General features: G+C 59.8%; 1 protein-coding gene across 4 annotated transcripts; it reads right to left on the reverse strand.

The window, feature by feature from the left end:
- Positions 1-2,420: 2,420 nt before the first annotated feature.
- On the reverse strand, positions 2,421-21,818 carry ATP13A2 (ATPase cation transporting 13A2). Of its 4 annotated transcripts, none has more exons than XM_068539008.1 (29): positions 21,635-21,818; positions 16,835-16,929; positions 16,521-16,703; positions 16,143-16,201; positions 15,857-15,971; positions 15,522-15,598; positions 13,864-13,941; positions 13,611-13,680; positions 12,590-12,724; positions 12,435-12,501; positions 11,899-12,030; positions 11,152-11,307; positions 10,526-10,636; positions 10,395-10,441; positions 10,118-10,306; positions 8,751-8,957; positions 8,148-8,243; positions 7,901-8,060; positions 7,662-7,782; positions 7,400-7,524; positions 6,495-6,655; positions 6,256-6,372; positions 6,074-6,153; positions 5,424-5,576; positions 5,237-5,333; positions 4,156-4,379; positions 3,917-4,068; positions 2,933-3,102; positions 2,421-2,842 (listed from the first exon to the last, which is right to left on the reverse strand). In XM_068539008.1, the coding sequence occupies exons 1-29, from the start codon at positions 21,642-21,644 to the stop codon at positions 2,708-2,710; spliced, it is 3,522 nt and encodes a 1,173-aa protein (XP_068395109.1). In that variant the 5' UTR covers positions 21,645-21,818; the 3' UTR covers positions 2,421-2,707. The 4 variants fall into 4 exon arrangements, with proteins under 4 accessions (XP_068395109.1, XP_068395110.1, XP_068395108.1 ...); XM_068539009.1 differs by having other exon boundaries at positions 12,590-12,697; positions 15,522-15,601; XM_068539007.1 differs by having other exon boundaries at positions 15,522-15,601.
- Positions 21,819-24,309: the final 2,491 nt, after the last annotated feature.

Genomic DNA, 24,309 nt, shown 5'->3' on the forward strand with positions numbered 1-24,309 from the left:
ATCCAGCTCCCACCACTAATTCTGACTCTGTAATACCTCCAATCTAGGCCTTCCCAAACGGGCCCTGCCCTCACCCACTCACCTCAGACAGGGTGGGGGGCAGGGAGGCTTCTACCTAAAGCCTGTCACTGGTTTCCCAAGGTACCCGGGAACAAGGCTAAACTCCCTTGGGGTCCCCAAAGACCCTACCTTTCATCACAGTCTGGCTCTGCCTCCTCATTCCCTCTGCCTGGTCTCCCAAAAGCCTCAATGGCTTTTTGGCTGATTCTCATTAAACCCCTCCCTTCCTCCACCTGCCACCCGGCCTTTGCTCAAGATGTTTCTTCCTTCTGGAACACTGGTGAGGTTTTCCTCCTTCTGGTTATAGATCAAACCCTCCCTTCCTCAGAGGCGGCTTCCCTTTCTCCCTGTTAGAGCTCTTAAGCATCTTCTGCTTTACCGGTCACAGCTGTTGCCCTATGTGACCATGTGAATCCTGCCCCTCTCCCCCATGAGCCTGTCAGCCACGTGAAGACAGGGACAAGGTCTGCTTTTGCTCATCCTCAGTTTTTGCTCACTAGGCACGGTGCCAGGCTCAGAGCAGCTGTTCAGTAAACATTTGTGGAATGAATAAATGAATGTACAGTGGATTCTCCTGGGAGGCTGGCCGGGTGTGGGGTTGCAGGTCTCCTGCCTCTGGGGCAGTCCTGCCTGGTCTCGGGAATCTAGGCCTGGGGCAGGGGGCTCAGGCTGGGAGGGGGATCAAGATGCCCCTTGATTCAGGCCCTCACCTTCAGGTCTCCTGGGCTCCCCTCAGGCTGCGTGTCCCTTAGATACTGAATCCTGTTAGGCAGGGACTGACTATGTCCCGTGCATCGTCTGTTCCCCAGTGCTGGTCTGTCAAGTGAATGGATGAATGAATAACTATCTGCCACCCCGCTCCCCTCCCTGCTCCAGTGTCTATGGCAGAATAGCAGGGATTTTTGTCACTTGGAGCACTATGGGCCCCGGGGCCCAGCCTGGCCCTCTCTGCCCTTCCTCAGCCCTTCACTGCTGCCAGATGCAATCGCACTAGCGTAGGAGAGGAAACTGCCTGGCAGAACTGCTGTCCCCTACGCTTGACCAAAAGGGGAAACTGAAGCCCCAAAGCTGCCACCTCTAGCGTCCTGGCTCCCAGATCCTCTGCTGCTTCTACCCACTTCTCTGGCTCTAAGGACCCAAGCACAGGTGGCAGCTATCCGGGGAGGGAGTAGCAGGTGTGGGGACTCTTCTCCCAGTGTTCTTGGAGATTTGCTCCTTCCCCGCTCGCCTCTCACACCACGTTATAAGCTGCACCCAGGCAGAGGTCATGTTTTTTGTTCACCGCTGTAACCCCTGTGCCTGGCACATGACTGCCCAACAAATGCATGAATAATCAGCTAGGGGTAGAGGCGGGGTTCAAACCCAGGCCTCGCTGTGTCCTCCAGCCTCCCTTTGAACAGCATCTGCCACCCTGAACCGTTGCTGTCTGATGACTCAGTGCCCAGTGCAGAGGGTCTGTGGATGTGCCTGGTGTCACAGGTTACCTCTTCATGCCCCCCATCCTTGTCCTCAGTTTGATTCAACATTCGCTGAGCTCCTACTAGGGTGGGCTGGGGGTGGTGCCGGAGCTTCCGGTAATGAGGTTGGCGGGGGCTTTTCTTTCCTGTTGTCCCCTGCCCAGCACAGATGGACCAGATGACAGAGCTGCATCTCCAGAGCAGGGCTTGGCGAGGGTCCCACTGGTGGGATGAGGTCAGAAGCACCCACCCTTTCCCGGGAGATGGTGCACGTGGTTCTGGCTGGGAAACGTGGGCTCAGAGCCTGGACTGCATCTGAGGGAAGAACTGGACCATAAACGCATCCCAGGATGCGGGAGGTGGGGAAAGCAGGGAACTGCCCCAGTTAAATGCCTTGTAGGTGCTGGCACTTGTTTGAGTCAAGCCCATTCTCTCCTGCCCCTGCAGGAGGGTAGGACGGTCAAGAGTGTGGACTCCGGAGTCAAAGCAACCTGGTCCCAGCTCTGACTACCTGCGTGACCTCTAAGCCTCAGTTTCCGTTATCTGTAAAAGGAGGACTGGGAATTCCCTGGCCGTCCAGTGGTTAAGACTCAGTGCTTTCACTGCCATGGGCCCGGGTTTGATCCCTGGTCAGGGAACTAAGGTCCTGCAAGCCATGCAGTGCGGCCAAAAATAAAAATAAAAAGGTGGGGGGGACAGTACTCCACAGTTGTAAGGATTAAATGATGATGCCTATAAAATGCTGAACGGAGCACCGGGCACGTGCTCAACCTGGAGACGTGACGTCAGATGAGGAAACGGAGGCTCAGAGGGGAGTTGTCCAACATGATCTGAAAAATCAGGGGATGCCGGGAGCAGACACGTGCCAGGGGCACCCAGGTCAGTGGTATCAGGCAGGCCGAGGCAGGAAAATATTGTGACTTTATTTGCTACACTGACAGCGGCTCTGAGTGCGGGTGGTGGCCGCTGTCCCTACGTGGGGCGTCCGAAGTGGGGGACAAGGGTACTTAGCATCTCCCCAGGCGGGGGCAGGGAAGGCTGGGCCGGGCAGATGTGGGACGTTGAGTGTGACAACCGCCAACCTCAGGGCTGCAGGAGCGATGGCAGTGGTGTCTCTGGAGATGGGTCCTGATGGGTGGCTCAGAAGCAGGGAGATCCAGTGTTTAGGGTGCCGGCCGGCCGGGCCTGCACTACCTCATGGGCCCGGTGGGCGGTGGCCAGGGCTGCTCGGCCAGCTCCCGCTCCAGCTGCTTGAAGCGTTTCTTGGAGGCCCGTTTGGGCCGGAGCCACCGCAGGCAGCCTGGGAGACACTGGTCCAGCACACTCTGCCGGGGACAGGGAGGTCGCAGGGGGGCAGCTGTGGCTGAGTCCCACCCCCGGAGCCCCCTCCCACCCCAACGCGGGGTGGGCCCCACCTCCAGCATGAAGGCCCCCACGAAGTTGAAGGCGACCAGGCCCAGCAGCAGCAGCTTGAAGTAGGTGTCGGCGATGCTCCTCAGTGTCAGCAGCCCCTGCGGGAGGCCGGGGAACAGGAGGAGGCCCCCCAGGACGGAGCCCAGGAGCACCAGGGCCACCAGGAAGGGCACTGGGGGTGGGGGAGTCCGTCAGGCCAGGGAGCCCCACACACTCACACCCATGCCCGACGGGACCCCACAGGCACCAGCCCCACAGCCCTTCCCTCCACCTCATCCCCCCTCCCTCCACCTCATCCCCCCTCCATCACATCCCCCCTCCCTCCATCTCATCCCCCTCCCTCCATCTCATCCCCCCTCCATCTCATCCCCCTCCCTCCATCATCACATCCCCCCTCCCTCCATCTCATCCCCCCTCCCTCCATCTCATCCCCCTCCCTCCATCTCATCCCCCCTCCATCTCATCCCCCTCCCTCCATCTCATCCCCCCTCCATCTCATCCCCCCTCCATCTCATCCCCCTCCCTCCATCATCACATCCCCCCTCCCTCCATCTCCTCCCCCCTCCCTCCATCTCCTCCCCCCTCCATCTCCTCCCCCCTCCATCATCACATCCCCCCTCCCTCCATCATCACATCCCCCCTCCCTCCATCATCACATCCCCCCTCCCTCCATCTCATCCCCCCTCCCTCCATCTCATCCCTCCTCCCTCCCTCTCATCCCCCCTCCCCTCCATCTCCTCCCCCCTCCCTCCATCTCTTCCCCCTCTCTCCATCTCCTCCCCCCTCCCTCCCTCTCATCTCTCCTCCATCTCCTCCCCCCTCCCCATCTCATCCCCCCTCCCCTCCATCTCATCCCCCCTCCCTCCATCTCATCCCCTCCCTCCATCTCATCCCCCCTCCCTCCATCACATCCCCCTCCCTCCCTCTCATCCCCCCTCCCCCTCCATTACCGCCCCCAGCACATCCCACCCCCAGCACAGCAGCACCATTGGTGTAGAGCGGCCGGCGGAAGGGCGCCCCCTTGGACACAGCCATGGCCAGGATGAGGTACTGGAAGCTGGACAGACAGAAGACCACCGTGTTCTCATAGTTGGGCAGGTTGTCTGGCGCGGGTACCGTCCTGTTCAGAGGCACGAACCTGGGGGCACAGGGACCGGGAGTCAGGGAGCGAGGGTGAGGAGGACGGGGCATGGGTGGGATCTGGGGCGAGCTCCCCGCTACTCACCAGGGCTGGGCCACGGTCAGGAAGTAGCCCCCCAGCTGCACGCTGGCCACCAGGGCCACCTGTAGCAGCAGGCTGCTGAGCACGGGCACGCTGAGCAGGGCCCCTGGTGGCCGCGCCTGACCCAGTGCCAGCGCCGGCCGCGTGCGGCTCATGAGCACCGCCACCGTGGTGGTGATGACCAGGTCGATGACCAGGAACTGCACATCGCCCAGGTTGGTGTTGACCTACCGGCAGGGAGGGAGGGCGGAGAGGAGGATAGCCCCTAGCCTGATGGGGCAGGCACCAGCCCTGCCCTTAAGGAGTCTGATGGGGAAGGTGTTTTCTTGCCCTGCAACTTGATGGGCAGACAGCACCCTCCTGCCTCTGGGAACTCCCAATCTGATGAAGGAGACACGGCCCTGCCTTCAGGAGGCCCCTCTCCCCGTCTGAGGGAGAAGGCATCCCTGCTGACCTGCGGAGGCCTAAATCTCATGGGAACTACCAGCCTGAGACGGAGGCTGAGGCTCTGCCTTGCGGAGCCCCAAGGTTTCTGGAGGACACACAGTTCCCGCCCTCAGGTTTAAGGTGGACACAGGGACAAAAGCTGGCGCGAGGCCTGCACTGCCCCATGGCGTCACCTGTTTCCAGCGGGGGCGAGCAACGCGTGCTCTGAGCAGAGGAGGCGGTGATACCCTTTGGACAGGAGACCGGAGGCACAGTTGAGGTCTGAGTTAGGGCGAGCGGGGAACGGGCAGATTCATGGGAAAGGGGCAGAGGCCTCGGGTGTCCCACTCCTGCCTCTCCCTCCTTCACCCCCGCCTGGGCTCTGCCTCAGTCCCCCCTGCAGATGGGGAGCTCCCAGAGGACAGGGATGAAACGCTAGCACAGGACAGCCGCTCCCGTTTCTGAGGACCTACTGTGCACCAGGTGCTCAGTGCTTTCATAATCTCAGACAAGCCTCACCGCCGAGGCTCCGGAGCGCCTAAGCCACGCGGCTGGAGCAGGATTTGAGGCCACGCTGTCTACTCCAGAACCTGCCGGGCTCCCACCACACTGCTGAGGTCCTCGCCCCGGGCCCGGCACGGGGCCTGCAGATACTCACCGTGTAGAGGATCAGGACAGAGATAAACTGGGTCAGGCTGTACAGGGCCATGTACTTGAAGACGCTGAACGACGTGTCCAGGGAACAACGACCTTCCCTGGGGAGCGGGTATGGGCATGAGGGGGCCCAGACCGGCTGACAGGCCCTGCTGAGACCCCGCCCCCCACCAGGCCCCTGCCCGCCTCACCTGATGACCATGGGCACACACTCAATGTTGGCCATGCTTGAGGTGAAGGGCGAGACCACTGAGGCCTCGGCCTGGGACAGCGAGATGCCCACGTCAGCCGCCTTCAGGGCCCCGCAGTCATTGGCGCCATCCCCACACATGCCCACACAGTACCTGTCGGAGAGGGGAGGGCAGGCGTGGCCCGGACTCACGTGCTGGCTCTGAGCCCGGGAGGGCCCTCCTCAGCTGCGAAATGGCCCACCCACCGCCCGGGCTGGCTGGCAGAACACGGGGATGGCTGCATCCCGACTGCCCGCTGGGTGCCTGGGAAATGCTCAGTAAATGGTACGCAGTAGGTGCTCAGTAAATAGGTGCAATTACAGTAGCCACAGGGTCTGTATCCACGGGGTCTGTATCCATGGATACGGAGAGCCGACTGTACTACGCCATTTTACATAAGGGACTCGGGCATCTGTGGACGTTGGTATCTGCAGGGACTCTCAGAACCGATCCCCCGCAGATACTGAGGGCGGTGTACTACTGTCAGCGTGACAGACCCGGGGGTGCCTGCCGGGCTCTCTGAGGCCGATGGCTCCTTAATGCCTGGGGTGGGAAGCAGGGACCTATGGGCCAGCTGGGCGCCCGCAGGCCCCTCCCCCGTAGGCACTCACTGAAGCTTCTGCAATTCACACACCAGCTCTGTCTTCTGCTCGGGAGCCATGCGGGCAAAGACGGTGCCCTGGACCAGGACCTGGGAGCACAGGGAGACAGGGGAGGGGCTGAGGCAGCCAAGAGGAGGGAGCAGAGCATGGCGAGGTGTGGGGCGACCAGGGAGGCCCGGGGGCAGCCCTACCTTGGGCAGCAGCTTGGGGAAGTGCTTCATAAGGACACCAAAGGTGGACCCGCTGAGGGCCAGGTGGCTGGATCGGGGGTCTGGCTCCATGGTGTAGCTTGCGGCCTGGTCAGGATCCTGGGGGCCCGGGAAGCTCAGCTGAGCTCCCCCTGCCCACCCTGAGAGCTGGGGCCCGGGACAGCTGACACAGGGGCGGAGTCATGGGTGGGGTCTGTGGCGGAACTCGGGGTCAGCCTCACCTGAGCCCCGGTCACGGCTGCAGAGGACTCCACTGGCAGAAGCTCGAGGGAGGCGGGCTGGCCCCGCTCAGGGGGGTTGGCGTGGATGATGGCCAGGCGCTCCTGGGGGCCCACCATGCCGCAGCCCTGGGCCACGGTGACCGCTGTCTGCAGGTTGTCCCCTGGGGGTATGGGGCACGGTCAGGGTCCAGCTGCTACTGAGGGGGGCCATCCTCACCCTGACACGTATAGATGGGAAAATTGAGGCCGGACAGAATCTGTCTGCCATGACTGGCTGAGTGAGCTCAGGCAGGGTATCAGTGTCTCTGAACCTGGGTTTCCTTGTCTATAAAACTAGGGATCAAAGGTCTTAGGAGAAACTGGGAGCCTGGGTTTGAGCTCTACATATACCATTTTTTTTTTTTTTTTTTTTTTGGCCGTGCCACGCGACATGTGGAATCTTAGTTCCCTGACCAGGGATTGAACCCGTGCCCCCTGCACTGGAAGGGAGGAGTCTTAACCACTGGACCGCCAGGAAAGTCCCCTGAATCTTTCTTTTCTTGCTCCATGAAATTGTCACAACCTTTGAGGCTGACCTAACTTCCCCCATTTCTCGGAGTTGGAAACTGGAACTTGGGGAGAGGTCACCTAGCAGGTGAGCAGCTGGGCTCGAACCCAGGTTGTCCAACACCAGCCCCAGACTCTTTGGAAGTCACTCTACTCCTCCGAGCCTCACTTTCCTCATCTGTCAACTGGGGTGACAATTATCACTCAGGAGGGAGACTGTGAAGATACCTGAAATGTCTGAAAAGGACCAGGCCTGAGGCAGGGGCCCAAAGAGATGCCCCGGGAAGGGACGCCAGGTACCCTCATCTCTGCCCGGAATGGGGTAGATTCTGCCCTCCTAACCCAGGCCCTGCTGGTACCTGTCACCATGACGGTGCGGATGCAGGTCCTTCGCAGAGCCTGGATGACAGGTGTCGTCTGTGGCTTTAGCAGATTCTGCATGACCAGCAGCCCCAGGAGGCTCAGCTTCCACTCCACAGTGTCCCTGGAGGGTGGGCAGACCCGGGTCAGAGGTCACGCAGTGGCCACGACCCCTCCCCCAGCCACTGGGCAGGGGCATCGGCCCTGGGCTCTGCCCCCCTCTGCCCACGCGAGGCCGGAGGCTCAGTCCCCAGGGCCCACCTCGTCAGTTGCTGAGCTGCTTCCATGCTGGGTGCGATGGGCAGCGGCTTGCTGGCGAGGGCCACCACGCGGTAGCCAGCAGCTGTGTAGCTCTGCAGCATCTGGGCGAAGTCCGTGGGCACTGCCAGGGAGAGGCAGGTGTCACTGGGACGGGGAGGTGGGGGCAGCGACAGGGGCTGGGCGCCCACCCCATTCCGTGCCAATGCCGACCTGCAGACTCTGGGGCCCTCCCCCTTCACCTGTCTTGGGGTCGCAGAGGCCTGCCACCAGCTCAGGGGAGCCCTTGACGCAGGCCTCGGGCCGAGCCGCCCCCGGCCACGCCACCACCACGCTCATGCGCTGCAGGGCCGATGAGAAGGGGAAATGGCTGAGGATGCTGACCGGCACCCGGGGCTCCTCCTGTAGGGTTGGAGGGGCAGCTGAGGGGCTGGCCTGTGGAGCCCACCCCTCCCAGCCCACGCCCCACAGGCACCCCCCTCAGCTCACCATGCCCTGCAGGTGGAGCTCCTGAAGCGGGGGTCTCATCACTGCCAGGACCTGGGTCCCAAATGTCGAGTCTGCAGCTGGTCCCTCCTCCAGGACCTGGGAGGCAGGCAGAGAACATTGGCATCGAGAGGCCGGGTGCTGGCTTGGCCTGGGGCAGCCAATCCTTGGCCCATGGAGAGAGGCAGTGGGAGAGACCCAAGTTAAACTCATGGAGGACTTCCTTCATGGGAGACTGGATAGAACAGAAGTCAAGAATGTGGGCTTTGGAGTTGGGAGGACCCGAGTTCAAACTCTGGCTTTGCCATTTACAAGCCGTTGGGTGACCTTGCACAAGTTATTCCAAATCTCTCTCAGCCTCAGTTTCCTTCGTGAGGCAGGTTTTAAGCTACCTCCCTGGGGCTATGGGGAGCAGTACGTGAGATGAGGCCCGTGCAACAGAGCGCTGGCACAGGGTAGGTGCTCAGCACTAGGCCTTGGCCATTGTTATTCTCGGTGGTGGGCATGATAGAGACGCCCCCTGGAAGTCCTAGAAGGAAGACTGGGTGGGCTTAGTTAGGGCTCGGCTGCCCAGAGGCAGGGGGCGGACCTGCTCGGCCTCCTCACCCAGCCGGTAGATTCCACCATCTTGAGGTCCATGGGGTCACCCACTGGGGTGTCCCGGAGCCGGCTGAGGGTGTGGCAGGTGGCCAGTGCCCGGAGCAGGGGCCCCATGGGAAGGCGGCGGGGCTCTGGGACCAGCGGCAGGAACTCCTGCCCCTTCAGGGGCACCACACCCATCACGTCCAAGCCGTCCTCTGTGAGTGTGCCTGTCTGCAGGGGGCAAGCGGGCGGGCCAGCGATGAGTCCTGGGGTGAGCTGTGCCCCGCTGCGGTGGGCGCCCACATCCCTGGCCAGGCGGGGCCCATGGGAACCCCAGGAGCCAGAGCTGGACTTTGCTCAAGCAGGTCCCTCTGCCAGGCTGTCCTCCCCAACCCGCAGTGTTTCTTGGTCTGGCATCATTTCCCCCAGGAAGTCTTCTTCTTTAACCCTACAGTTGGGTCAGGTAGTGCTTGCTCGGGGCTCCCACCCATGGCCTCTTCACTACTCCATCATTTGTTCACTGAGGTACCAGGAAGAGGGCCTGGCCATGTACAGCTCTCAGTGTAATGAATGAGTGAATAAGTGAATGAATGCGTGAACGGATGCCTGCCTCTCCCATACCACATTCCAGTGGCTCAGTTACACATCTGGCCCCCTCGCTAGCCTGGGAGCTCTGCGAAGATGACCAAGCTCCACCCTTTCAGTTTAAATAACGTCCAAACTCCTCACCAGGGCCCGCCAGCCTCTGATGGGTCAGGGCTCTGCCCGTTTCTTCTTGCCCCCCTCCCTACTGTTCCCCGAGCCCCAGGCACACGGGTCTGCTCCTCCAAGGAGCCATGAGCCACTCTACTTCTTCCCCTCCACCTTGCCAGCCCTGCTCTCCTCTCAGTGTGGCCCACCCCTCAGAGGTCACCAAGGCACCAGAGGAGCCTTCCTTGACTGCCCTCCAAGGGAGTGACCCCCATGTACCACCCACCACGTGCCCCACTTGCTGCCTCCCTAGAACCCATCACCATCGGCAGCTCTCTGTGGTCCCTGGTTCACTCATTATGGTGGTGGGGACATGTCCGTGTGGGTCACTGCTGGATCCCCAGTGTTGACAGCAGCCCTGGGTACCCAGTTGGCCCTCAGTGGTTCTCAAACAAACAAATTAAATGATTTTAGACATTTCATGCTCCAGACTGTGAGCTTGATGCAGGTGGGAGCTGGGGGTGGAGGGTGCCTCTGAGTGTTTCCATCCCAGGACAGGACCTGGCGGTGGGCAGTGTTCACAGCAGGGGCGCACGGGCAGGCGGCGGGGCTCTGGGCTCAGCAAGCCCTCAGTCAACGTTGCTGAATGAGGGATGTGGGTGTGGGGGGCCTGGCCGTGTGTCCCCCGCCACGGCCCCCACCTTGTCGAAACACACCAGCCGGAGCTTGCCCCCCAGGTTGATGCGCATCGGGTGGACGCAGAAGATGCCCTGGCTCCGCAGCCGGCTCTGGGCGTACAGCGTGCACACAGTCATGGCGGCAGGCAGGGCGGGCGGCACTGCCACCGTCACCAGGTCCAGAGCCCGGATCACGATCTCGTCCACAGGCACCTGGCAGGGGGCACTGTGAAGGCCAAGGGCCAGGCCGGGTGGGCCCTGGGCCTCCAGTGGCAGCCCCCGCCCGGCCCCCGAGGCTTACCTGGTTGCGGTGGAGGATGAAGATGCTGTAGATGGTGCCAAGGAGAGCTGAGGAGACAGCAAGGGACTCAGCGGGACTGGGAACGGGGCTCCGGGGGCCACTGGCAAAGTGGGGTGCGGGGGGCCACTCACCCAGGACAGACAGGGCGGCCACAAACTTCACGCTGTGTTTATAGAACTTGAAGCTGATGGGCCGGGGATGCAGGATGGAGCTCACCAGGGCCCCTTTAGCCGTGCAGAACCCTGGGAGGAGATGGGGAGACCGAGGCAGGGGAAACTGAGGGTCAGGATGACTCCACCCCTCCCCCACACCATCCACACCTCTGGGGTTGTAAGGCATGATGCTCCGGGGGTCAGCAATCACCCAGTTTGGCGGTCACACGGGATGGCCACAGGCCTTGCCCAGCCTTCATAAGCTTAGTAAGTAAGGAGTTAGTAGTACCATCTACAAACTGGGTGGTTTCACTTAAAATTCAGATGTGTGGCTTTCGCTGAAAAATGTCAAATCTGGTGACACACTGGGTCCCTTTCACACGTGGCAGGGGCCTGCTGGAGACGTACAGCACTGCTCTCTTCCTAAGGGGTGGGCTCCTTCCTTCTTGCCACGTCCCTGCCCACTCCAGCCAATCCCAAGTAGGGGTGGGACGTGCCTGAGTCGCACAGCAGGGCAGTGGCAGAGATGGGTCCTGCCTGGCTCTGTGTCACCTCTCCTCTAGGTGCTGGGCCCAGCATCCCTCCCCACTTCCCAGACTCGTTACCTGTCTGGGTCACCACTGCCAGGACATGGGGTCCTACAGAGGCCCGGGCCTGCAAGATGAGGGTCCCACAGAAGAGCGTGTGCCGCTGGTGGGTCTCTGGGAAGTAGGGCACCGGTCCCTCCGGCAGGACGGTCTTCAGCACTGGAACGCTCTCCCCTGGGAGGGATGTGGTGTGAGGCCCATGCTGCTCCCTCCCACCAGCAAGACCAAGCCTTATGCCCAGAACGGTTATGGAAGCCCCAGGTCTCATTTAACGCTTGTAACTATGTGTGAAGAAATCACTGCCCCCATTTTACAGAGAGGTACACTGAAGCTCAGAGAGGGCAAAAGACACAGACACAGTGAGACAGTCCTGGGATGTGTGCAGCCAGTTTCCAGGAACCGTCTCTCAGGGGAGCCAGAAAGAGTTGTGAGCATACAGCATGGGCAGAGTGGGGGGGCCAGGGTGGGGGGCAGGCGTTGTTCTCCTTCTGTTGGAATTATTTTGTAACAAGCTGTGTTACTTTTATAGTTCAAATAAGATATTGACACGAGAGGGCTTAATCTCTGTAAAGCCCTGAGCTCGCTGCCTGGCAAAGAGTAGCAGTGCCTCACCCAGCATCTGCAGGGGTAGGACTGGCTGAGGCCGGGACTGTTACCTGAGCAAAGGGAAAAGAGAACTCCATCTAGGAGTTCTGACACAAGGCAGAGAGGCTTGGTGGCCCGGGAGGGGGCACAGGAGGCTGCTGGCCAGGGGCAGGCACCGACCTGTCAGAGAGCTCTCATTGACCATGCACTCGCCAGCCACCAGGGCAGCATCGCAGGGCATCAGCCCACCCTCCTGGGGCAGCACCAGGCAGTCTCCCGGCACGAGCTCACTGGAGTCGACCCATTCCTCCTCTGCGGGCAAGCAGGGGCCTCAGTATAGCCTGGAGGGGACTCCCCCACTGCCTCCCCCAGCCTTCGTCTCTCCCCCAGCCTCTCACCTCCCCAGCCTCCCTCCCTCCCCCAGCCTCCCTCCCTCTCCCAGCCTCTCTCCTTCCCCCAGCCTCTCTCCCTCCCCCAGCCTCCCTCCCTCTCCCAGCCTCTCTCCCTCCCCCAGCCTCCCTCCCTCTCCCAGCCTCTCCCTCCCTCTCCCAGCCTCTCCCTCCCCCAGCCTCTCACCTCCCCCAGCCTCTCTCCCTCCCCCAGCTTCCCTCCCTCCCCCAGCCTCCCTCCCTCTCCCAGCCTCTCTCCCTCCCCCAGCTTCTCACCTCCCCCAGCTTCCCTCCCTCCCCCACCTCTCACTTCCCCCAGCCTCTCACCTCCCCCAGGCCGGCACACGCACACCTGTACAGACAGCTGGACCATGTCCCTCAGAGTCTGGCTTTGCTGTGGGCAGGGGGACAAGCAGGGAGTGGGTGGGTGGAGGTCCCCTCGGACACCGCCTGCCCTGTCCCTTCCACCTCACACCGCACACCTTTCTGGTCTTGTACATGGACACGCAGATGGAGACGATGGAGATGAGGAAGATGCACAGGGCATACCAGTAGTAGTAGTCAGCCAGCCACAGCCCGATGCTGAAGGCCTGGAACCCATAGTAGGGGTTCAGTGCCTGGGGGAGGGGCGGGGAGGCAGCGTCAGGGCCCAGGTCCCCCAGGGCGGCCCAGCCACAGGCTGGGCCTCCTGTGCCCACGGAAGCAGAGGGCCCGGCAGTTGCCAAAGGACTAAAGCCAGGCCTGTCTCCTGGTCAGTCCTGTCCAGATGTCCCTTGAGCCACCAGCTTCTTCGCTCTAAAGAGGACACACGGGTGTTTACACGCCAGGCCCCTGCTAAGCACATCATCTAAATGTCATAGGATGGTGAGGACAATTCCACAAGGCAGATGCTACCATCAGCTTCATTTTACAGCTGAGGAAACTGAGGCACAGAAGGGTGAAGTCACTTGCCTAAAACCACACAGCTCCCAGGTGGCTGACTAGGGTTTACATCAGGCCAGACTCCAAGGCCTCCTCTCTGTCTCACAGGTGTCTGCCCCTGGCTCAGAGGGCTGGGATGTTAGCAGTGTACTCTAGGTGTGTCCAGGCCACTGGCTTCCCTTTGTCCACACGTGACCCTGGCCATGCCATGTCCCCCACTCTGTAGCTCCGGTTCCTCATGTGTGAACGGAATGTACCTACCACGAGGCTGTTGGAGCGTGAAAGTGGGTAATGCACGGAAAGGACCCAGACTCTGGAGCCTGGCACTTGGCACACAGCAGGAGCCCAGGCTGTGTGGGTTTGTCTCTTGGCCTCTAATCCCCAGCCCCAGCCTGGACCAGAACTTCCAATTCCTCTCCCTGAGCTGACTGGGGCTGGTTCTGAGACAGCTCTCCACCATGGAGAAGAGGACAGCTGGTACAATCTGCCTCTGTACGGGTGGCCCAGAGAGGGCAAGCCCCTGGCCCAGGTCACACAGCCAGCTCAGGCCAGAGCTGGGGCGAGGCCCAGGGACAGCCCTACCTCGTCCACCAGCAGCTGCAGATAGGACTTGACTGGTACACTGATCACGTTGGGGCCGTAGATGGTCTTCCTGTAAGAGGAAAAGCGGCAGGGCTATCAGATAGAGGGGCTGTGGCAGCTGGACCCTCTAGCGGCGACGGAGCTCCCTACTTTCCAGCTGGGGAAACTGAGGCCCAGAGAAGGCAGGTGACTGGAAGAAGGCCACACCCAGGGGGGCAAGAGAGGGGGGCCCCAGCTCTCAGGGAGCACCCACCTCACGGTTTGGTCCTGGAGGCTGAGGCCGGTGCTGGAGCAGTGGAGGTCGTCACAGGTGCGGCCATGGTCCAGCAGGCTGGGAGGACGGGGAGGGGGCACTCGTGTGGGTGGCGGGGTTTGAGCTCTGCACCCCCCCACCCCTCCTGGCCCACCTCCGCCACACCGAGCTCCCGGGAGAAGGCTGGTCCCTCACGAACTCTGGGCCTAACTTTCTCCTTTTGTTCCTCTGATCGGGCCCCAAACCATCTCACCCAGGAAAAACAATGAGAGATGATAATACTTAACAGTGACAACAGCCGCTATTATTTAGTGACATTTAGAGCTTTCTTTACAATGATGTCTTCTTAAGTAAGTCACTTAACCTCTCTGGGCCTCAGACTTCTCATCTGCAAGATGGAGACGGTGACAGCATCTCCCTCACAGGGCTACGGGTGGATTAAATGAGATAAGTTTTGCAAAGTGCTTGGACGGTTCCTGGCACTTACTAGGTGACAAAGGTCAGCGATTTTTTTTTTTTTTTTGGCTGCGTTGGGTCTTCGATGCTGTGTGCGGGCTTTTCTATAGTTGCAGTGAGCGGGGGCTACTCTTCGTTGCAGTGCACGGGCTTCTCATTGCAGTGGCTTCTCTTGTTGTGGAGCACGGGCTCTAGGCATGCGGGGCTTCAGTAGTTGTGGCACGCGGGCTCAGTAGTTGTGGCTCGTGGGCTCTAGAGCACAGGCTCAGTAGGTGGCGCACGGGCTTAGCTGCTCTGCAGCATGTGGGATCTTCCCGGACCAGGGATCGAACCTGTGTCCCCTCCGTTGGCAGACGGATTCTTAACCACTGCGCCACCAGGGAAGTCCCACGTCAGCGAGTTTTGCTATTCCTCTCACGTAGCAGAGGCTGTTGGTGCCCTCCCCACACCCCCTTGGAATTCACATCTGCGCGGTGCAGCCTCTTACTGGAAACACCTGTCCCGGCTTGAGGGCTTCTCCTGGCTGCATAAGCACGGTCTGCCCATGAGCCAGGAAGGCCAAAGTTGTGCAAGAGTTCATGTATTCCACAACTGGTAACGGTAGGAAGGTGATGGGTACGTACCCCCTGGTTTCCTCACTCCTTGGGTGAGGGCACCCTGAGGTGCGTGCCCTACACTGGCTCAAAGGGATCCCCAAGGGACTGTGCTCCAGGTGCCCACATCAAGCCCCCTCCACCGGCTGCCTTCTCTTCCCGGCCTCACTTCCCCTGCGTCTCCTGGCATCACCTTGCAAACAGATTCCCTGCACTTGAATCCTCGTCTTGAGGTCTGCTTCTCGGGGCTCAAACTAAGACATAAACTGAGCTCATATTTATCAAGCACTTAGTAGGTGGCAGAGCAGGTACAAGACGCCAAACAGAAGGTCCAAGTCCAGAGCTTACGGTCTGATTCACAGCAGTGTTGCCACCTCAGGCCAGGTGCCGTGCCAAGCCTCACATGACAGTAATATACTTTACCCTCGAAACAACCCTAGGAGGCCGGGATTCCCTTCATGAGCTATTGACAGACAGGCTCAGCGATTTGAGGGGGTCAAGGCACAGAGCTGAGAGGAGAGTCCAGGCTGGGCCACCTCATGCCACCTCCTCTGCCCAATGCAGCACGCGCTGTGGGCGTGGTGTAGCAGCGCCGGCCCTGACCCCTACCTGACTCGGCAGAAGGCCTGCTGGGTCTCGATCCAGACATAGCGCTGGCCCCGGAAGAGGTAGTAGCGCAGCATCCGCTGCTGGGTGGGAGAGAGGAGAGGTGGGCTGGAGGCGGCCCCAGGAGGAGTGTGTCGGGGGCGGCAGGGGGATGGCACAGGAAAGAGGCGGGAGAGGCACGGAAGGGTAAAAGGTGATCGGCCAGCAGCCTGGACGATTGGGACAAGAGAACCAGAGGTGCCCGGAGAACAGCTGGAGTCCAGCCCCCATTGTACAGGGTGTGAATCTGAGGCCCAGAGACAGGCAAGGACTTGCCCAGAACCCAGCTGTCCACTTACTGCCTCCTCGGTTCTGTGGAGCTGGGCGGTGTCCTTCCATGTCCCCTCTGGTAGTGTCCCCACAGCTGCCTGGCTCCGGCCGTCCTCCGCCTGGGTCTGTGGGGGCAGCTCCAGGCTGGGGACGGCGGTGGAGTTACTGTGGAGCCCTGGGAGCTGCCCCAGCACCTTCCCATCCCCACGGAACCACCTTCCCTCTCTCGGATGGGAGGCCCCGGGATCAGAGCCTTCGTGGGGGGAGGGCAGGGGGAGCAGGGGCTCCTGGGAAGGGGCGATGGGGCTGCCTCACCTGTCTTTGCTGATGGCCTCAGTCTGCACCTGGACAGTATAGAGCTGCCACGAACTATCCTGGAACACGGAGGTGTGGACTCAGTCCTGGAAGAGACCCCTCCCCTCCCCGGCCCCACCCGACAGCCAGGTGGCCCCTGCTGGAGGAGGCAGGGATCAAGGATAGAGGTGACCTCCTCGGGAATCACCCACCCCGTCCCGTCCGCCCACTGCTCGGATGGGAAAGCTGAGGTCCAGGGAGGAGAAGCACCTGTGTAAGGTCCCACAGAACGTCAGCGGCCAGGTTGGGCTGAGAACCCGAGCATCCTCCGCCCCGCAACCCTGAGCCACCACCGCCCCTCTCCAGCTCCAGGCTCGCCCCTGCTCCCCCGCCTCTCACCTCTTTGTCTCTTATTTCGATAACGAGGGTTTCGGCGCGGGCCAGGCTGCACGGCTGGAGGCGCAGCCGCACCCGCCACAGGGGCTTCCATCGGAAGAGCAGCAGAGGGATCCCCGCCGTCGCCCAGACCACGACGTGATAGCCGATGACCCTCCATGGACTGCCACAGTAGCCGCTGAGCCTCTGTGGACACGGGCGAGAGCAGGCCAAGGTCGTGGGGCGGGCGGGGGCTGGAGGAGGAGGCCGGGGTATCCGGGTGGGCCGGGGTATCACCCCCAGCTGGAGTTGCCCCTGCCCCTCCCCTGCCCACGTACCACGGATGAAACTGAGGAGCTGAGGGGATCTATAGATGTCTCTACCGTCAGGGTCCCGTAACCGGCGGGCGTGCTGCCCACGAGCGGGCTGCTGTCTGTGGACAGAAGGAGAAACGGCATTTGGTGGGGGGTGGGGGGGCTCCTCCCTCCTTCTTTAACCACGACTTACGCACAGTCATTTTATAAATCTGGTCTGATAAATCCAGTAACTCGAGTCTTCACGGGTCTGTTACCGGGCTGTCCTGTTGGTCCTCACTCGTTGTACCTCGTTTCCTTGTGCGTCTGGCGAGTTCTGGCTCCGTGTGGGCCCAGAGCCGGGGGACGGGGCCTGCTGAGCACTTTGAGCTTCAAGAGCACCCGCACATCCAGCTATTAGCGTCCTGGGAGCTGTGTGTCCCACTTTCCGTCTGCTCTCCACTCTGAGGGCAGGGACAGGGCTGCTCATCTTTTTTTTTTTAGACATCATTTTTTTTTTTTTAAATAAATTTATTTATTTATTTATTTATTTATTTATTTATTTATTTTTGGCTGTGTTGAGTCTTCGTTTCTGTGCGAGGGCTTTCTCCAGTTGCGGGGAGTGAGGGCCACTCTTCATCGCGGTGCGCGGGCCTCTCACTATCGCGGCCTCTCTTGTTGCGGAGCACAGGCTCCAGACGCGCAGGCTCAGTAATCGTGGCTCACGGGCCCAGTTGCTCCGCGGCATGTGGGATCCTCCCAGACCAGGGCTCGAACCCGTGTCCCCTGCATTGGCAGGCGGATTCTCAACCACTGCACCACAAGGGAAGTCCCAGGGTGGGTTTTAATTCCCATCAGACCACGCAGAGTCTGTTCTGTCCTATCGCAGCCCCCCATATCTCCACATAAGGACTGTGATAATAATTACTATGGTAATTACCATAATAAGAACAGCCAATATCCATTAAGCACTTCCCAGGTGACAAGAGCTGCTCTAACCCTCCACGCGAATTAGCTCATTTAACCCTCTGGCAACACGATGAGGGGACTCTTATTTTTCCCATTTGTACAAATGAGGGAACCGAGGCTCAGAGTCACAAAGGCCCCCTGGTAAATGGTGGAGCCAGGAAGTCAGAGCCCAGATCTTGTGTTTTGGGGGCCAATGTGGGCACTTCCAGAGAACAGGGCATATGCCCTGTGCCGCCTGAGGCCTCTTTCAAACAGGATGACTCAAAACCCAAATTAACCCAAGCCCCACCCACGGTCAATCCCTCCCCTGTCCACTGGGTGACTCAGAAAACATATGGAGCTGCCACCAGCTCCAGAAAGGGCCTGGTCTCTGGGGAACTCCCACACATACACACGAAGCCTGTAGCTCTCAACCATCCGGGTGTCTGGCCAACAGTAAAGTCTCAAAGCCAGAGGGCAGGAGGCCTGGTCAGCCTTCTGCCCTGGGGCTCAGAGACCCCAGCCTGGGTCCCCTGGGGTGGTCCCTTTTGCTCTCTGGTCCCGGCCCAATCCAGCTTGCGTGTGAGGCTTGTCAGGGCATGATTTCCTTCCCTTCCTGACAACAGCCCGCAGACAAGAAACAGCCGAGGCCCTTCTGCTCTCTGGTGCGTGTGTGTGTTGTGCAGGGGCGGGGGGAGGCTCGCCCTGGATCCTGTCTTGGGGGGCAGAACAACAGGCATTCAAGGGCAACTGACCCGGTCTGGCAACCTGGGTTCTCAGGTCCTTGGCCACCAACAAGCCACAACCCTTTTCTTGTCCCCTCCTCAAAAGGCCACAGTCCCAGCTGTCCTTCTTGCCAAAGCCCCTCACCAGCCCTGGAGACCTGCTCCTTGAGTGGGTCAGGGCGGGTAGTTTCACCCCCTTTAGGGCTCTTCTCGGGTGGTTTCTGAGGTGTAAGGAAAAAGAGCACCTTAGGGGGGACTTCCCTGGTGGTCCAGTGGTTAGGACTTCGTGCTTCCACTGCAGGGAGCATGGGTTCGATCCCTGGTTGGGGAACTAAGATCCCCCACGAGCCCTCGGTGCGGCCAAAAAACAAAAACAACAACAACAAAAAGAGTACCTCAGGGCTATCAGGGGCTGACACAGGCCAGGCACTGTTCAAGGGCTTTACACACATCGATTCATTCATTCCTCACCACTGTGAAGTGGGGACTACTTTTATCCCTATTTTACAGATTAGGAAACTGAGGCCCAGAGAGGTGAAGTAAGCTGTCCAAAGGCCACACAGCCAGCGCGCGGCGGGACGTGGATCCAGGCAGTGCGGCTGTAGGGTCCACGCTCTTAAACGACGGCACTACCAGCGCCGTCGCTGTCGTCCCCATCAGTAACTGTGCTCCTGGCTCTCTCACAAGTGCCTCAGCCTCTCCAGGCTTCCGTTTCCCATCTCTAGGATCATAACCCCAAAGTAGCTGGCACATGGGGTGTTTGAAGTTCCTGAAGCATGACCTGTACAGGCGGGCATTACTGGCTCCCCTGCCAAGGAGGTGTGGCTTCCGCTCTGACCCATTTCTCAGGCTCCCCTCTACATTCCCATTGCCCTGTCTGCAAACCCACAGCTGTGCCATTGCTCCCCTGTGTGCACTCAACAGCTCTTCCCCGGGCCTTCAAACCCTCAGGCCAGCAGCTGTGCTGGGGATGGGACTGCAGCATGCTGCGCTGACCCCAGGTGGGCCACTTTGCTCCTGCCGATCTGCTTTCCTCCTGCAACAATCAAGCAACTTATCCCATTTTACGGATGAGAAAACTGAGCCTTGAGAGAGGCAGTGTGCCCACCAATTTGTCTCGCAGCTGGAAGGGGCCTTACTCCAAAATCCTCTCTGCCCACCTCACCCCCACCCACTGACACCAACACCTCAGGCTTGCACAGGTGTCATCGCCCTCCTGCTCACAGTGCCTGGCATGTGGCTGGGACCCAGGAACCATTTACTGAATGAATGAACCAATGAGTGAAGGTTGTACACCTCACTGACATAACAGAGCATGGAAGCGATGGTGCAAGAGTCACTGTGTCCATCTCCTGCCTCTGGGTCAGCTGGGAGGTGCAGAGGAACAAGCCTCTTCTTGAAGGGCCCTGCCAGAGACCATGTGGAGCTGCCCTCACTGGATCACTTCCCCTGGGACCTAAACAATGTTCCCTCTGGAAGTTCTTCCTTGTGTCTATCTCACACCCATCATTTCACAAGGATGCTCTCCCCGTCAACCTGGGGAAGGAGGAAGGGAACTTGAAGGAGGAAGTCACATCTGTGGAACACTCTAGTCTCCCAGCAAGGTCAAGCCCAGGGCATGCTCTTGCAGAACATCTGTCAAAACACTCAGAAGGGCTTGTTTATCTCTATTCGCATCGCAGTCTCCCCAGGGATGGCACAGGAGGGTCAGAGCACTGTCTGATCTCTTCCGGTACCACCAGCTCAGGCCAGTTGCTTGGGATGAGAATACTTTGACAAATGACTGACTGCATTGCTCTTCTGAATAACAGCGACTGATCTTCACGCGTAACCCTCTGAGGGAGGGACTATTATCATCTCATTTTACAGCTGGGGAAACTGAGGAACACAGCTTCAAAATCCCTTGCCCGGGGTCATACAGCTTGCAAGGGGAGAAGCTGAAAATGAGTGGGTCTAAATGAACACATTCCTCTCACTTCATCCTCACAGCCACCTCTCCAAAAGTATGGATTAGGATTCCCATTTAAAATGAGGCACAGAGGTTGATTAACATGTCCAAAGTCACACAGCTCTGAGTGGTCAAGATTAGACTTGAACCTAGTCTGACTCCCCGGCCCTGGGGCAGTGCCACGAGTACTGCAGAGCGGAGGGGCTGGCGTCAAAGCCATTTAGGAACCTCTTGTTTCCTGCGGAAGCACCGGTTTCCTGCTGATGACCTGGCAGAGGCCCAGGGCAGCACTGCTGCCTCCTCCCTTGCTGTGCTTCTCCTGTGGCCAGAAGCTCCTCTCCTGGGCCAGGCTGAGTGTGAGGGATAATCTGCCAGGAGCTCCCTGATCTTTGGATCTGAAGTCCAGGGGCCATATTTCCTCAGCCTCTTTCCCCTTCCTCACCCTGGGTGCACCCTAGAGTTGGGGGGGGGGGAGGGTGGGGAGTAAGCTGGGAGACCGGAGGGAGAGACCTGAACTGAAGGGTCTGCAGCTGCAGAGAGGATGCTCAAGCGTTGGTGGCCCTTGGCTGAGGTCTAGGCTCTGAGTGACCCACGTGGAAATGAGACCCTTCTAAACACGAGAGGTCTACTGGCACCATTTGCAGCAGGTAGAATTAGACTCTGGAAAGGGTGGCCTCCAGACACAGGGCCTGGGACAGGTAACATGGAGGGTGTGGTCCCTGGACCGGGGTGCTAACAGGCTTGCTCTGGGGGCCTGACTCAGGGGATCAGGAGTGGCACTTGTGCCCCAGGGCACTCCGATCCAGGGACTCAGGAGCCCTGGCTTCTCCAACCCCATTCATTCATTCAGCCAAGAGGAACAACCACTCAGAGGCCCTGGATGCAGCGGCCTCCACGTCTCTTCCCCCACCTGGACATCCGTCACTGCGCGGGGACATTTCCCCGCGCCCCGCCACCGCGGCCCCCGGATTATCCTTTTGCACGGCGGCGCCAGGCGCCTCCTCTCCCAGGGCTTTAGGAAGGCGCAGAGTGGACGACTCTGCACGGTGCCATCCCCGGGCTCCTGGCCCCTCTGGGATGGGGGAGGGCACGGGCGAGGGGATGTCCCAGGGGTCGCTCCCTCGGCCCGCGCCCCCGCGGTGGGGATGTCCCCCCACGACAAGTGCGACGACGGGCGGTCCGGGGACCGCGCCCGGTTCCTGTCGGCTGGGGCTGCGCGCTCACCTGCGCTCATGGCGGCTCCTCGCGCTCATCGCCGGGCCCGGGCGTCGCGATGCCCCGCGGTCGGGGCCGAGGCGGAAGGCCGGGGGCGCGGGACGCGGCGGGGCTGGGCGGCCCGGGACACCTGCAGGACTCAACGGCTGCAGCGTCAGCGAAGGTGCCGCAGTCAGGCTCTGCGCACCGCCAAGCCCCGCCCCGCCCTCTGCGGCCCCGCGTCCGCCCGCGCGCCGCGGGGTCTGCCGGGATTTGTAGTCCGAGGTCTCTCCCAACGCGCACGCAGGGGCGGGGCGCCGAGAGACAGACGCGACAGCCCTGGGCCAGACCGACACATAGAGAGGAGGACACTCAGGGAATCCGACAGGACAGCCCTCAGACACATGAACACATAGACACACTCAGAGGAATTAGCCCTTAGATGCACAAACACAAGTACACAACGCCCCTCCCACTCCTCACAGATTCGCATAAAGAGAGAGTTGTGACCCAGAGATACACAATTCTCAGACACGCACACAAAAGCAGGACACTCAGGGAAACAGGACAGCTTTGGTACACAAACACACAGGTACACAACAACCTCGGACACACACATAGATACACACACACAGAGGCTAGACTCCCAGGACACAGACACGACACACAGATTCACACACAGAGGTGATACTTAGAGACAATGCACACATACCCAGTAGTGTGACACTTAGAAACAGGTAAGACAAGCCCCCACCCCCGCCGTTAAGTACAATGCATGGCTGGTTCAAGCTGGTCCGTCTCTTGTAGGCTCTGTGAACTTGGGCAAGCCACTTAACCTCTCTGGGCTTCATTTCTTAACCTATAGGAGGACGATGACATTAGCAATACCTGCTTGATAGATTGTTGTGAGTCCCACAAGAGAAAAAGCAGGTAAAGCACTTGGGACAGTGCCTGGCTCTGCTGCATAAAGGTCAAAGAAAGAAGATAACACCTGCCCAGAGACTCACAGGCTCAGATACGTGTCACAGGGATATGTGTGGACACAGGGAGGCACTGCAGTGATGCACGGAAGGCCTCTAAAATGCCACAGAAACAGCCGAGGCATAACCCCCTTCTCAGAAGCCTCACAACATGACCACAGACAAGCCTGCACAGGTGGGAACAAGGAAGCCCCTGAAGGGCACCAAGACCTCGTGTTTGTATGCAGTGTTATCACATTACCTCATAGCGACAGGCACAGACAAGGTGTCCCCTGACCCTGGGGTTGATGGCTTCTGGACTAAGGATCTCCAAAGGATCAGAGACCCCAGGCTCTGGGGCAAACCAGGGAAGGATCACATTAGGGCCAAGGCTAGGACTGGGCTTGAGACATCATCATGTATCCAGTATGAATTTCTGCAGTGCCGGGCACTGTTCTAGGAGCTAGGAACGGGAGGGTGAACAAACAGACATGGGGAGCAGCCAAAGGCCAGCAGAGGAAAACTCCAAAGTAACCTGTGGTGGAAAGGGCTGGAAGGAGACAGAGCTGTGATGGAGAGTAATGGTGGGGGAGGGACTCCAGAGGGGAAGCAGGGAAGGCCTTGACAGCATCTGATCCATACCAAGAACTCAATACCAACACTTGATAAAGGGGTGCATATCGGCAGGACGTGCTGATGCATGGGAGGTGGAGGTATAGGAACGGAATCGAAGATGCCTGTCCTCCCTGGGTTTTGGTCTGAGAAGGTAGCGGGTGGTGGAGCCATTCGCTCAGCTGGGGCAGGCTGCTGGTGGAGCAGGTTGACCACCTGGGGGATGGGGCTGGCTTCACTCAGTTCAGCTGAGAAGACCTGTTTCTTCTGCTGATGCCTCAGTGAGGGCAGCCTACTGAACTTCTCAGAGCCCCTGTTTCCTCCCCCAGGGCTTAGCTGGATGTCTGGCGGACCGCTTAACCAGGGGAACCCTGATTTCCATGGCAGGCAGGATGGCTAGGTTTGTATAAATGACTTGCTCAGATGGCCTTGCCAAGAGGCAGTGTGGTACAGTGGCAAGGGGCTGGGCTCTGGCACCAGAGAGACCTGGGTTTGGATGTGCATCAGTTGCTGTCTAGCTGTGTGAGCTTTAAAAAGTCACTTTCCCTCTCTGAGCCTCTCTCTTCATCTGTGAAATGAAAGCTGCTGGAAAGATGAAATGGGGTAGCAGGAACTTGGCAGAGGCCGGTTGCTTTCTTGAGATCCTGGTGCTGGGCTAGAAGCTTCATAAAAGCAGGGGGCTTGGGGACTGCGTCGCAAGATTGGTCCCTCATTCTTCATATTGCTACTTGGCATTTAAGAGACTCCATCCTCTGAGCCATCTGGGAAGGAGCCGCACCTGCCGCTTGGTCCGTGGTCTTCATGGGGCAGGAGACCAGAGGAAGCTTCCTTCCCAACCACAGAGGATGTGGGAGGCCTCGCCTCTGCCCAGGGTTACCTCTGGGGAAGCGGCTCTCACTGTGGTCATCTGGGCGGTCTGCGGGCTGGGCTGCAGTCATCTGTGGGCTAGGACCCATGGAGGAGATTCCCTTCTGGGGCTGTTGCTCCCTTGGGGGCCCACAGGAAGGACATAATATGCCTGGTCCTGCAACCAGGTAGGGTAGGGAGAACCCGGAGAAAGAAAACCAGGCACGGCTTTCTTGACATACGAGAAGCCGTCTTTTGTGATCTAAGCCTGGCCACAATGCTTGCCCT

This window comes from Eschrichtius robustus, chromosome 3, assembly GCF_028021215.1.
Source record: "Eschrichtius robustus isolate mEscRob2 chromosome 3, mEscRob2.pri, whole genome shotgun sequence".
Taxonomy (NCBI): Eukaryota; Metazoa; Chordata; class Mammalia; order Artiodactyla; family Eschrichtiidae; genus Eschrichtius; species Eschrichtius robustus.